This window comes from Podarcis liolepis, assembly GCF_965112155.1.
Source record: "Podarcis liolepis genome assembly, chromosome: 10".
Classification (NCBI taxonomy): Eukaryota; Metazoa; Chordata; class Lepidosauria; order Squamata; family Lacertidae; genus Podarcis; species Podarcis liolepis.
In genome coordinates, this window is record NC_139562.1 from 24856455 (window position 1) to 24871545 (window position 15091).

Genomic DNA, 15091 nt, shown 5'->3' on the forward strand with positions numbered 1-15091 from the left:
TCATCTTCCATATTAGAACTCAGTGTAGCATATTGGGACTGCCAGACCCATTTAGTGTTACTGTATTGTGATTGGCGTAGCATGTGCCTTCTGGACTCCAAGACAGTGAAATTCTACTGAATGGTCACTGTGCAAGTATTTCACAGGTGGGGATAGAAATTGCTATACTACATCACTTTTACATGTCCCTTCAGTATAGTATTATCCCCCTCCAGTGTCCTGCTACAAATAAGCACTAACAGAGAAGCGGACACGGAGCAATGGATCCAAACTACAAGAAAGAAGATTCCACCTAAACATTAGGAAGAACTTCCTGACAGTAAGAGCTGTTCGACAGTGGAATTTGCTGCCAAGGAGTGTGGTGGAGTCTCCTACTTTGGAGGTCTTTAAGCAGAGGCTTGACAACCATATGTCAGGAGTGCTCTGATGGGGTTTCCTGCTTGGCAGGGGGTTGGACTCGATGGCCCTTGTGGTCTCTTCCAACTCTATGATTCTATGATAACAAAACAGCAACACTGATAGTAATGGTGTGTAACGTAAACTGTTTTGAGGTTTTTTACAATCAAGTGGTGTATAAATTTTATGAAATAAGTAATACAGTGGTACCTCGGGTTAAGTACTTAATTCGGTCTAGAAGTCAATTCTTAACCTGAGACTGTTCTTAACCTGAAGCACCACTTTAGCTAATGGGGCCTCCTGCTGCTGCTGCGCCGCCGCACAATTTCTGTTCTCATCCTGAAGCAAAGTTCTTAACCTGAGGTAATATTTTGGGTTAGCGGAGTCTGTAACCTAAGCGTATGTAACCCGAGGTACCACTGTACTCAACTGCACAATTAATAAGCCAGTTGCAATCCATTGATAATTAGATTGGGCAGATGTTTTATAAACATTTAGTTAATTTGTTTCCTTGCTGCATTATTCTCTTTTCAACCAACTTGAATTTCATCTAGTTGGTCAGGATTGAGTCACTTACGAAGATAGCAGTGGCACAATATAAGTCTCCCATTGTTTGTGAGAATATCCGATGCACAAGATAAAATTACCAAGGCAAAATGCCATTTCCTGGAGAACTCAAGATAGTTTTACACAGTAGCTCAGGAGTCATCTGATAAAAACAGCAAGAGGGACAGTATATAATGACATATTCCAGGAAAATAAAATGGCAGTTTGCACATCAGGGTTCTAGACATAACAGTTCTTCAGACTGTCATACCTATTTCTTTTAAAGTATACTCTAACCACAGATTCCTGAAAGCAAGTGGTGAATAACAACAAACACTCGTCTTAACTTCCTATTTAACTATGGGGGATGATTTACAGAAAGTAGTGTTTTAATAACATTAACTACCCTGTCGTGGAAGCTGCTGAACACTTGAGTTCTAGACTTACATTTTCCATATAAAATATCAGACAAGAATTATAGTTGGATGAAAGTTCTGTCCTTCTACAGAAGTCTCCCCATACTTACTATGGCATATATATAATTCTCATCATACACATAACTTAATTGCTTTGTCCTAGCTCCATTATGAAAAGGGCCATACTGGCTATGGATAGGTCCTACTGAGGCCAACTTCACTTTTTGTTAAGTTCCCATGCCTTGTCAAGTGCATCACCTGCATTCTTCGGCTATGTGGGACCTGAGGCAGCATTTGAGCTTTTAGCTCCAATACATAATTCATAAAATATGTGAAACAAGTCAGCAATTAATCCTAGTACAAGGCGTCTGAACAGCAGGACTATAGCTCAAAGCTTCCAGAAAGCCGGGTAAGAGAATCAAGGTTCCCCACCCCTATACCTTGCAATTGCTTTGAGCTATAGGGTGGCTAAAGCTAGCAGTTTTATCCTAATAGCAACAGTATAATGTTGCACCAGCAAAATATTCACACACACACACCCCCCAATCTAGACACTAAATGTACCAGAACAGGTGGTCTTTGGCACAATCTGTTCATATGCAAAATTAAGTAATATTATTTAGGTATATGGCAGTTTATTGCAAAGATGGGAAAACACCAGCCAAGTGCAAACTGAAGTCTTCCATTTCAGATCCATTCAGACACAAGCATACACCCACACACTCCACAGATGTTATAAACAGTTCAGAATTCCCATCAAGCATGGAAATGGAGAAGTTTAGAGAATAATGATGAATTACCAAAAGACTATCAAACTGTTGCAAATGAGTAAAGAGAATTTGGCTTTTATGAAGAGAGATCATAACTTAAAAAGGGTTTATTTCAAAAGCAGTGAGACGAATGCCCCTAAGTCAATGGAATCAACAAAATAAACTCTACTACATACTTCTAGTTGTTGCAAAATAGGGACTGCACTACAATGTACAGTTAACACTGTTATGGGGCACCAGGCAATCCACAGAACTAGCCCTGCAGAAGACAGTTATTGTCTTGTGAAAACTTGTGCAAAGCAGTTCTTGGTAGATTATGTCCCAAGCTTCTAATGCTAAGATCTAGAGACTGGATACTTCTGGATTCACATTAATTCAATCATTACATTAAAACACTGGGAGCACTTCTTTTGAACTGCTGGCGTTTGAGGAATTCCCTTTCAAAGTCGAAATATTAATAAATATGTTAACGCAACTTTAGTCATGCAAGACAGTTACAAAACAAAATCTCATTTTTTATAATAAAGGCAACTTGCATTCAAAATGAACTGTACCCTTATGTTTTATTCAAAGGGTAAACTTGAATTAATTACCCAGCTGTTTACTTGAATTACAAAAGTAACATGATTCAATATGAAAATAAGAAACTGTCTACAAATCTCTGACAGTAGTAAATTGCAATATACAATGCATACAGGAGTTATACAGAGCAACAAACTCTTGTACAAAACAAAAATACTTTAATACCTTTAAAATCCAATTTCTTTTAAAATCATTCATGAAAAAAGGTTTGAGTCAGAGTTCACACCTCAATTAGTCAAGCCTCAGGCAGCTACATTACAGCTATTTTATATACAAAGTGACCAGCCATTTTAAACCAAAGTTTTCCTCCCTTTCAGCATTCCCATTTCCTTGCCCATCTCTTTCAAGTTCCCAAATCCAAAGCCATCTTCAAATCATGAGAACTGAATTTGCTGAACACCAGAGATCTAGGGAGTGCAAAACAAAGATAGGTTAATTTCAACAATTTACAATAGAAGCACATGCATTTATTTGGAAGGTTCAACTGTTAAACAAGTGCTGATTTAGAACCATTGGACTTGTTTATTACCTGTCTGGTTGCTATCAGCTGTAGCTACAGAAACTGGGACTATTTAAATATAAGTCAGGAGAAAAAGAACCGGAAGCACTGTACCTGTTGATAAGATGTTGTATAAACCATAACATTTTGTTGTTGGCCATCTGCAGTTATTAAGCCTGCTGGCAACTGGTTAGCTAAAAGAAAGAAAGCAGTTTAGTTAAGGGACTGAATCCACAGAGAATGATACTCCAAACCAAATTTAATGTGTTCACCATTAAACAAAAAATGTATTATGGCCAGTGTACAGTGTATCAGGACACCACCTGATATTGCAAATGAAATCTAATCTCTTTCACTGGTGCATATTAAAAACAGAGAAACAAAGGTACCAGATAAGATTGAGAAACTTGGGTGAAGACAAGAAATTTAGACTCAAGACAATGAAATGGTGGCAGCAGCATCAAATTTGGAAAATGAAATAAGTTACACTAGCATGAAGTTTTGGAGTGCTCTTGGATCTAGAATGGTCACTGAAGATACAAACAGCATCTTAGGGAAGCCAGAGGAACTTAACTCTTCCTACAGTTATCCACAGGCCCAACCTGGTAACCTCCCAGCTGGGCTACTGCAGTGTAATACCTTTGAAAAAGGTCCATTTGGTCCCCAAGCTAAATTATTCGATAAGATTGGCTGTTAAGATTACTTCAGTGTTGTGCCATGTGAACTGGCATCCAGACTATTTCCAGACCCAATTTAAACAGTTAACTTTACAACCATGAATGTCTTGAAATCAGATTTTCTGAAGAACTGCCTTCTCTCACATATGCCCACCTGAACCTTAAGATTATCTTCTGAAGCTTATTCAGGTGCCCCCATCAAATGAGGCATATAGGGAGAGGGAGAGAGGGCCTTCTTAGAGGTGGCACCCCAGTTGTGAAACATCCTCCCAGAGACACTTGCTTGGCATGTACTTTGATTTCTTTGGCACCAGGTGAAGACTTTTCTATTTTGTTGTTGTTAGAATGCTGGACTAGGATCTGGAGCCTAGGATTCAGATCCCCAGTCATGAAGCTCACCGAGTGATTTGAGACCAGTAATTATTTCTCATCCTCATCTACCTTACAGTGTTTTAATGGGAAAATGCTGGAAGTGCTGGTGGGAGGCGCCAGTGGCAGGGCAGAGATTAAGAGCCATAGGTTGCACCTTGAGCTCCTTGGGAAGAAAGGTTGTATATAAATGTAGTATTAATAAAATACATAATTTTTTCATGCTTTTATGTTACTCACTCTTTCTAGCTTTATCTCGTTTCTGATTTCATGTTGCGTAACCCACCCAAAGAACCTTTGCTGTTGGGTGACATATAAATATTGTGAATAAATATAAATAAATAGAACTCAGGAGATGTATACATGTGCATGAACCAGCCACAAGGTGCCAACCACAAAGCACAGCCTCCAGTGCATTTCAGTGCACCATTCATCGACTTCTACATAAACCACATGGCAGCAGTACTTGGTAGCTTGCAGTCCCTTGGTCATATTGACAAGCTTCTTCCAATCTCAAGTGTCAAGTATCAAAAGCAAAATCTGTCCCAGCAACTTCAAGTGTTACTTACTAAATGCTTCCTCTGTGAGCTCCTCACTCAGACCATCTGCTGTGGTAACTGCTCCAATACCCTTTTCTCCTTTCATGGCCTTGAAAAAGCATAAATGATGTTTTGTATGAGGATACAAGCACTTTCAACCACTTAAATCATTGCACACTTTTTGGAACAGCAGTGTAGTTTATACGCAATAGGTTTTTCAAACCCTGGATCTCCATTACAAAATTCTGTAATTCTACATATTTTGTACACCAATAATTCTATCTGTATTCTTGGTGTGAATGTTGATAACATTTTAAGATCACACCTGTAGCAGTGTAACCAGCAGAGTAGCGCAGCAGAGCTTCAGGATCTTCCCCCTTTGTTATTGCTAGCCATTTCAGAGAAAACTCCTTGCTCACTGAGTTAAGTATAAAGTGTTTATATTGCCTCAAACAACAAGATAACTATTTACACTATGTACATAAAGTTAGGAGATGCTGTGCATCAGAAGCTATACACTATAAACTAACTAAGCAGAGTAAACCTGGGTTCAGTCTGTGTCACACAGTGCATTCAGTCAGGAGGTTTGTAGTCAAAACTGGAAGCTTGGCTCAATCTGGAGGCTCGAAGGCTGAATGCAGCAGGCTCTAAATTAGCCAAACCAGAGATTCGCACAGAATTCTCCCCTTGGGTGAGAAGCAAGTGTGAAGAACCCCCCTGAGTCATGCCAGAAGCCTATGGCCTTGAGCTGTTTTCAGGAGGTCCACTACAGCTGAATTCTAACTCTGAACAGAAATGAGGCAAGGTGGAAAGGCAGCTCAAGAGACAGATCCAAGCACAGTTAATGCAATTAACAGCAATATTTAAATTACAGGTGTGTGATATTTCCTTCAGCTTTTATTGCAAGAGGTCTATGGTTCTTCAGCAAACACAACCTCTCATATACATCTTCTAGTGAGTGGTTGCCAAAAACAGGAGGGTGAAAGGGTTGTGGGAGCTAGACCTCGTGTCACCAGAAACAACTAGGAAGATTCAAGAGGTTGCATGACTGTAGCAGCCCAAGTTGCCACTTGTGCATTTGAAACTGCAGCAGTTTAACCTGTGCATCGTAGCCCGTTCGGATAAGAAGGAATTATTGCTGGCACAAATTGCACACAAACAGCATTCAATGTGAAAAGGAGCAAAGGGCAGGGATGAGCAATGCTGAGCTACTGCCACAGAAAGCGACTGCAGATTTCTTTACACATTACATTAAGTGCTCATTTCAAACATTTTGCAATGTAGCTTCTTAACGAAATAAATAGGTAAAATCAAAAATCAACAACCAGAGCTGCATCAAGCTGCTCAGGAGACTCTTTCTTTCCACTGCTGCTAGTTCACCCTCCTTATTGCTGTTGCCCCTTAGCACTACCCACAGTAAGAAGGAAAGTAAGAAAATGACAATGAAGAGAACCGCCACCACAATCTGTCCCCCACATCATTATGGGATTACAAAGAACAAAGCAGCTGCCCCCCCCCATCTATCCTATCAGGCATTAGGAATGTTTTAATCCACTGTCATAAACCGCTTTGGGGCTTTTAATATGAAGTGTGACCTAAAAATGTTTTTAAATAAATAAAAATAAAAGAGCAAGTGTGGGGTCAATAGCTGCTGTTCTTCTTGGCCAGAATAAGTACAATAATGTTAAATAGATGCAAGGTAGAGAGGATAGAGAGTCTACCTGTGACATGACAGATCCAGAGAGGAAGTAAAACATTGCAAAACGTATGGGAAGAGGAGAAGAGTCAAAAGGGGAATGCAAATGCTAGATTATTCAAGCTTCGCATTGAATTTGTGGAGATGCTTGACCATGTGCTCTCCTGGACTTGACACATTAAAATAAAGCAATTCTAAATAGTGCACCATGCGATAATAAAAACATGAAGTAAAAGCAGCAAGCTAGTAAACACAAGCTTCTTTTTCAGACCAGTGCATGCCATCTAAGTTGCAACACTAATCTAGCAGGGATAGAAAAAGGCCAAATCCTTAAAAGCATATAAACCAGCTGGTTCATCAACAAAAATTACATATATTTTTTAAAAAAAGAAACACGATACATTCTGAAAATAGGCTTCATATAAATAAAATTTTCAGTCAACACCCCTGGTTTATATAAAATATAAAAACAGTAATTAGTCATAACAGACAAAATTCCAAACTGTTGTAAAGTAAAACCACAGAAAGATTACAAACCTCTCTGAACTTCTGAAGGTACAACTTCAAAGGTTCCACGTAGCTGTCAAATCCCAGAGTGGACATGGCAAAGAGAATATCCTCCCCATTTATAGTCTTCCGTTTTTCTTGATGACATCTCTCACTTGCTTCCGATGTTATAAAGCTTATGAATTCACTTACGCACTCCTGAACACATTCCTTTGCATCTTTAGCAATCTAGAATAATCAGCATCATCATCATCATCATCTAGTAATCAAACTATTTCTTGTTTCCAATCTGAATTAACCCTACTATATACACCACCAAAACTGCCAACAAAATAAAATGTTTTGGGCCAGTAAGGCTACCCCAAACATAACTGTTTAATTGTACACATTACCTCAATTTTGAAATGTTTGACAATTTTGAATTGAGTAGTAGTTTTTTAGAAATAATAATAATTGAAAAACCAAAGCTGCCATTCATTTAGAGTAGCCTTCCCTAACTGTGTGTCCACAGTATGTAGAATGGTCAGGGATGATGGGATGTAGTCCAGCAACAATTGGGGACCTAGGACCAGAATCCCTCCATGGGAGGCAGATGCAAAAGTTGTTTTGGGCAGCTGGAGATGTGGAGGATTAGAAAGCACTTGTACTTCCTGCTCTCATTGTTACATCACATCTGAAGGAGCTCTCAATATTTGGTCTTAAACCCCCACTGAATGCAACCCAATGATTATGCCACATTTAAAAAAAATCTATGATGAATCTAAGATTCTGGAATGCTAGCAAAGCTCTCTTTCTGAGTTATTACCTTTCCTGTCTGAGGTATAGCATTCTTCATTATCCTTGCCACATTTGCAATTGGAAGATATATATCTTGTTCTCTAAAACTCTCTTTGGAGCCATTTGTGTCTTCATGATCATTCATGCTATCCTCCGTATCTAAAAAAAGAGAGAATATACAAATATTAGCTTCATATGTTGTACCCCTTTGAAAACCTCACTTACACCTTGTTTCAGGGTTGCCATATTTCGAAGAGGGGAAAAAAAGACACATTTGCTAACTTTACTATGATAGCTCTCATTTTAAATGCCTGTCATATATGTAGGCTATAGAAGTTCACATTCCCACCTTAAAAATGTACAAAAAAAGTAAACATATACACTTTCTCATTCTTCAGCTTTCCTGGGTGATCCCAGCATGTCAAAATAATCTGGGCTGAAAATTGACATTTTAGGAGCACGAAGGGGGAAAAAGGGTTACATAGCTTATCACTGTGTGACACATACACACACATCTAGTTCAGCATTGTCTCTACTGACCATCAGCGATTCTTCCAGGTTTCAGAGAGGGTTTGCCCCTACCAGGAGATGCCAGAAATTGAACCTGAGGCTTTCTGCATGCAAAGCATGTAGTTTAGCACAAAGCTATGGGTCATCCCCAAAAGAGCAGGCATATAGGACACGTCTGGCAGAAACCGGGCGTATGACAACCCTACCTTATTTGGAAAACCACCTCCCATTACAAAGCCTTTGACCATCATCAAAACAACTGCTGTACAGTAACTGTTAGTAAAGTTTCTCTTGCATCTTTTTTCTCCAAATGCCCGTACCTTGAAAAGGAAGAGATCATTCTACTGGTTTGACAGAGCTTATTCTCCCTCTGCTTTCTCCCTCTCTCCCACCAAACCCTTCCTCCTTTTAGTTTAGTTCTAAATGTATTTAACTGTAAAAATTTAAAAAAATTAAACACCCTTTTAGAAAGTACACCACATTTGCTATCACAATATGTGATCTTGTCCACTGACATACATGCTGCTTTAAAAGCAAATTAAATAAATTCATGAAGGAAAAGACAACCAACAGAAATTATTCATCATGGCTGTATGCTACCATCAAGATCAGAGGCATGATGCCTCTGAATCTCAGTTGTTGGGAAATACTTGCTGGAGAGTGCGACTGTAGTCATCTTCTGCCGTTGGGCTTCCCATAGACAAGTGTGGGAAACACAATGCTGGACTAGATAGGCTTGTAGTTGAAACCAGCAGGGTTCCTTTTATACTCTTTATGTGTTTAGAGATATTACATTACAAGATCACAGAAAACTAGATTTTTAGGACATATTGTAGATCTACAAGAGACAGAACTGGTAATCTTAAGGATTGCCACAAAATTTATTTTTAAAATATTGTTAAAATAAAACGATTGGTTCAGTACCAATATGAGCTTTTTCTCACATTACTTGCAACACAATGCTACTCATTAAATATGTCCCACTGGGTGATACCCAACTACCAGTAAGTCATACTAAACGTAGATCCACTGAAATCAATGGACTTAAGTATGACCAACAACTGATAGCACCCACTAGGTTCCATGTGGCTTGAGCCCAAGGAAATGTGCACAGGATTGAAGCATATGGCACACAAGTACTACATGGTATACATTAATTTTATCATTGCTGAGCAATGGTCTCATATAAGAGCTATTAATTTAATACAGAGCTGTGAATGAGTCTTATGATATGGTCTTCTTTTACAGACTATGATACATTTTCACAGGGCTGCAGTAACGTCTCTTCTACACATCTGCAAGCTGCAATGTGAAAAATGACAATAAGAATGGACACTGTCTTTGACCAATACATTACTTACCATCATGAGGCTGTATCACATAGTGACTACCACCAATATAGTCTCCAGCAATTCCTAACTGAGAAGCATCTGTTGTAGAACTATCACCATCCATCTGGAATAAAAGGATCCGAGTTTAGAACAGTCCACTCCACTTGACTAAGCATATTGTTCTTAAAAATCTGAGTACATATTTCTGATCCAAATACCTGAGATTTGAAAATATAAATAGTATTGCATGCCCACTACACATGATCTTTGCTGCCTAACACGCAACAGCTTATTCAAACTAAGCCTTCTACTGAAGAATTTTAGTGTAATACAGCAGTACCTCTATTATTTATGAATAATATGAAGCTTTTATTATTCAAAAACACTTTATGTCTGTGAAGAAGGCAACTATCCACAGAGAGCCAGAGGTTCAGGGGAGGCAGATCATATACAAGGGCTGCAAAATACACACTGCTGAAGATTAAAGGGCTACACTTGAAAATGTTTTAATTATCTAAATAATTGAATACTTCTGAGAGATGTTACCAGTTTTATATTATGTATAATAGGGGACAATGTTTATGAAGTTACCAACAATTTTTCATTAAACAATACTGAGTTTATTTCTGTTAAATATTAATAAGTTTGGATGACCTCTTTAATGCTTTGACTATGCTTCAGCATAACCATCAAGTTTAAATAAAAACGATACAGCTAGTGCTTTCTCTCAAGGATCTACCTATTATAACAGAGTGCAACTTCAGCATCCATGTTCTCCTCCTGTCTAACACGCCATTATTTAAATCTGATCCAATGTACCACTGTTGGCAAGATGACAACCGCTATCCTAGAATCCTTGCTTTAAATCAAGTTTCATTCACCCAACTTTTTCTGACATAAGAAAGTTATCAGCTGAGGCAAAAGCTGAAGAAAATACCTGACATAATTTACTTTAAGATTTTGTACAGAATCCAGATTTGATAGGAATTGTCATTTAGCCAAGACTGTTCTTTGGAAGAGGTAACTTACGACTCCAAATAAGAAAATGAGCTTTCATGAGTTGAAAGTGACCCTTCTTAAGTTACATGAAATAGCCCTACTGATGGATACTGTACAGAGGCCTATAAAGAGGCCACTGCCAGCATGTCTTGTTTATAATAGAATATCAGTTAGTTGTCTACAGATATCTTATATCACAATTGCCATTTCAGTATATAATTTTCAAGCATTTGTCACTTTCAAATTATGCAATAAAACACTATGTTTTATAACTATATTAGTCAGGAAAAATAAAGCAAAATGTTATGACTTTCTGGAAATCATTGAGCACAAGAGCAATATGAAAACATCACACTGTGAAAATGCAACAATTTCTCTAGAAATACACAACATTCTGAAGACCTGCACTTTAGGGAATTAGTACTGATGGAAGTCACTGATTCTGCTTGTTTCTGAAAAACTACTATGAAAATAAGAGGCAACAAAATGCAGCTTAACCTAGACAAGACAGAGATGCTGTTAAGGGACAATTCTTCTGACCAGCTGAGTGGTGGTCAACTGATTCCAAACAGAGTACCACTTCTCCTGAAGGAACAGGTTTGTAGCTTGGGAATTCTATTACTGTCACTGGCTGCATGAGTGCTCTCTGTTTAATAGAGTGCCCTTCCCTTCCCAGCTTCAGCTGGTACCCCATCTATATCCTTATCTGGACAAGGATAACCTGGCTTCAATTCTGGTACCCTCCAGATTAAAATAAGGCAACATGCTATGCATGGGACTGCCTCTGAATAGAGTTCAGAAACGGCAGATAATGAAGAATGCAGTGGCCTGACGGCTGTGGAGTCTAGACGGTCTAATCATATTACATTAATTCTGGCTAGCTTCACTAGCAGCCAATACATCTCTGAATTTAGTTCAAAGCACTGGTTTTAACCTATAAAGACTTACATGGCATGGGACCCCAACACCCGATGGAGTATCTCCTCAGACAGCAGGGGTTCAGACAACTATGAACCCCATAGTTGTCATCTGAGCCCAGGTGCCCCATCAAAGAGAGGTGAAGAGAGTGGCAACAAGGTTGTACCTCTCCTGTTCATGGGACACGCTCCCAGTGAGGTGCCCTGGTGCAGACATTAATATATTTATGGCACCAGGGCAATACCTTCCTTTCCTCTGAGACATTTGGTGAGTTGATTATATAATTAATTTTCTTTTTTTCCTCTTTTTCTTTTCTTAAAAAAAAATAATTAATTTTCTACTGATAACTGGCTATTGTGCCAGTTATGCTATAGATATTTGGCGTGGTGTTTTTTTAGCATTGTTTTCTTAAATTGTGTTCTTTTATTTTATTTCATTTGTATGTTTTATGGTGTGTGTTATACTGTTTATAAGTCACCTTGAGACTATTTCAGTAGGTGTCCAACAAACAAACAAACCAGTAATTAATCCTACTTCAACATTTTCCTGTTTTGGAATTTCCAACCATCAGTTCAATAACCAATCTAACTACAGGACAATTCCATACTAAATATGCACAAGGACATCTCACCAAATTTTCAAGTGAATGTGGCTCTTAAGAAAATTAAACCCAAGTTGGGCACAGTTGCAGGATTTTAATGAGCACGGTTAATTCTAGTGCAGCTACTCAGCACATAGTAGTAGAACGTATCAGATTGCCTTCAGGCTAGTTAAGGCCATGCTGAAATCAAGAAGACTGCTGCAAGAATAGGCCTTTAACCTTATACAATAATACTTTTTTATTCAGAAAAGTTTTTGCACTCATTCTATATATTAACACCTTTCTCTAAGTGGCAATCTTTATGTAGCCAAAATGGCACCATCCACAAGAGGGAGGTGCCAGCAGGCATGGTGGGACAAAAATTGCAGTACAAATAATCTTTAGGGGGGTGGGAAATCCCAACAGCGTTTAAAAACAACATGATGAGTGTCTGCTGGGGAGAGAAGATGGAAAACGGGGGGGGGGGAGAAGCTTGAATAGGTGGTAGAGCGCATGGCTGGCTAGCACCATGACACTCTATAAACTGTTCAATGTACTCTTTTCTATGTATTTTACTGCTTGCGGTATCTGTCATTCTGCTGGTAGAGTTGTGCATTCAAGTTCGCACAAGCAGACAAAGGCAACCAATACAAGATCTGTTCTGTCAACCTGTCTTGTTCCTGCATGAGAATTCCATGTCAGCATGGAATTGTCACACAACATATTGCGGGTTACCTAGAGTTTGTTTACAGAAGGCCTAAGCTAATGCTATTCAGTGTTGGTAGGCAACCCCAGGAAACCAACAGATCACATACACTTTGTATACAGGGAATATTCATTCTAGAATTTTGCTGGGTGCTTTTAAAGCCTTTATATACCTAAAAGGAGAAACACAAACTGCCCTAACAAAAGAGTAAGTCTTCAAAATGGGTTAGTTCACATAACTGCAACTTGGACTTGTTTTTCCACCTTTACAGACTTTTTGACTAGACGAATAAAACAAATGGAGAAATCAGTTATGGTATGCAAAATGGAACAGAGGTCTATGACTGAGTTATGTTTTTTTTTGGGGGGGGGGGAATCACAGAACTCATGCCAGCCAGCTAGTTTGTACTCTTAGGATTCACACAAACAATTCAAATCTGATGGTTACATTCACACTAGGCAGGTGGGGTCAGGGACAAGTCTGAGGATTGAACAATTCCAGTGGCTGTGTAAATGAACTCTATAAAACAATGTTCTTGACAAGGAGACTTCACAAGGAAACGGACTGGGGGAGGATGGAAAAAGAAGCTCGAGTGTGTAAGACAAAAGACAAACCTCCCATAACAAGACAGAAGTAACTGGTAACGCTTGAACATGTGGAAGCTAGGAAAATGACACCCCCACCCCCGGCTAAATGGCACCCCAGAGCCACAAGCCCACCCACCTTTGGGGTTCACACGCGTTGCGACCAGGACTTAGCGAGACAAAAACAGCAGCTTCTCTAGCGTGCAGAGCGCTTTTTGACAGCTTCGTTTCTCCGCCTCCGCAACCAAAGCCACTCTGGAGACCGCGAAAGGCGGCCATGTGCAAGGGCTAGGCGGGGGGGGGGGGGATAACCATGAGCGACGACTGTGTGGGGTGTGTAGAAAGAGACTTCCAGACCATCGCCAACGTGGTGGCGAGGAGAGCCACCGACCCCTTCGCCGCCCCATTCCCCCTTCAGGGAACCTCCAAAAAAAATGAAAAAAAAAATGGAGGGAGACGGGTGGTGGTGGGGGGAGTAACAGAAGAGCGAGCAGCAGACAAAAGCCCTTGTGCACAAATAGACCCAACTCCACCCCAGGAGGAGAAAAGGAGCGGGGGGGGGGCGGCGAAAGGGAGGGAGGGAAAAGAAGGGCGGCCTCCACGAGGGAACAGTAGAAGAGGCGCCTATTAAAAATAAGATAGGCTCGGGCCGCGCGCTTGGCCGAGAGGGGGGTGGTCGGTCCTCAACCTCGGGAGTCCCCTCCGACCCCCAGGTTGGGAAAGCAGGAGAGGAGAGGGAAGGCGCCTCGGGAGGGCTATTGGCTCGGGCGGCAAACGCGGCTCCTTTCGACACATACGCAACCTCCCCCCCCAACCCGCGTGTGGTGACACGCTCCTCCCGCCGCCGCCGCCGCTCCTCTTCCAGGGGTCAGCTCCTGTCACAACAGCCCGTCTCCCTTCAGGGGCCTCGGCCAACGGCCCCCGCTTGCTTTCCCCTCTCCAGGCCCCGAGCAACGGCCGCCAGAGCCTCCGCTCCGCGGCGGCAGTACAAAGACGCGGGCGGGCGGGCCCGGGCCGCGGTCTTTCTTCCTTCCTTCCCCCCGGTTCCTCCTCCTCCTCCTCCTCCTCTCTGTCTGTCTGCCTGTCTCTCTCTCTCTCGCTTTCTCCTTCTCCCCGCACTTCCTGGTCCCCTCAGCGACGGCGCGGCGGCAACGCCGGAGCCCGGGGAGGGAGACGGACATTTCATTCGAGCCTGCAGTGAAACCGGTTACCAATCATTGGCCGGAGCCAGGCACAAACCTCCAGTGCGGCCCTGGTTGGCTCCCTCCGCAAATCGGCTGTTTGGTTGGACAGAAAATGGCTGCGAAGGAACCAGTCCCAGCGCGGAGCACCGCTTCCCGGAGCCGGCCTGCCCTCCCTCCGCGCCGCCTCCTCCTCGCCAGCCGCCGCCCCCTCCCTTCGCGGGAGGGCTCTTCCCGCGATGGGGCGGCCCTCCCGCCGCTGGCCGGATCCTTCTCTCCCCCCTCCCTCCCTCCTCCTCCTCCTCCTCCTCCTGCTTTCAAACAGCTGCGCGCCTAGAAATAAATAAACTATCAAACCAACAACCCGACGGTCACAAGCGGTGACGGCGGCGCGCGCTCACACACGGGCGCGCGCGCGGGCTCGTCTGAAGAGTCCTGTTTTCCTGTCAGAACTCAAGGCCTGCTCAAGATATTTGGGCACCTGAGGCGGACACCCCCCTCCCCTGAA

At 41.5% G+C, this 15091-nt stretch overlaps 1 protein-coding gene across 3 annotated transcripts; it reads right to left on the reverse strand.

Annotated features, from left to right (window-relative positions):
- Positions 1-2220: 2220 nt before the first annotated feature.
- On the reverse strand, positions 2221-14818 carry NFYB (nuclear transcription factor Y subunit beta). 3 transcript variants are annotated; one of them, XM_083462127.1, is made up of 7 exons: positions 14642-14818; positions 9646-9739; positions 7803-7933; positions 7028-7225; positions 4825-4903; positions 3324-3403; positions 2221-3117 (listed from the first exon to the last, which is right to left on the reverse strand). In XM_083462127.1, the coding sequence occupies exons 2-7, from the start codon at positions 9737-9739 to the stop codon at positions 3085-3087; spliced, it is 615 nt and encodes a 204-aa protein (XP_083318253.1). In that variant the 5' UTR covers positions 14642-14818; the 3' UTR covers positions 2221-3084. The 3 variants fall into 3 exon arrangements, with proteins under 3 accessions (XP_083318253.1, XP_083318254.1, XP_083318255.1); XM_083462128.1 differs by lacking the exon at positions 14642-14818 and adding an exon at positions 13542-14607; XM_083462129.1 differs by lacking the exon at positions 14642-14818 and adding an exon at positions 12991-13121.
- Positions 14819-15091: the final 273 nt, after the last annotated feature.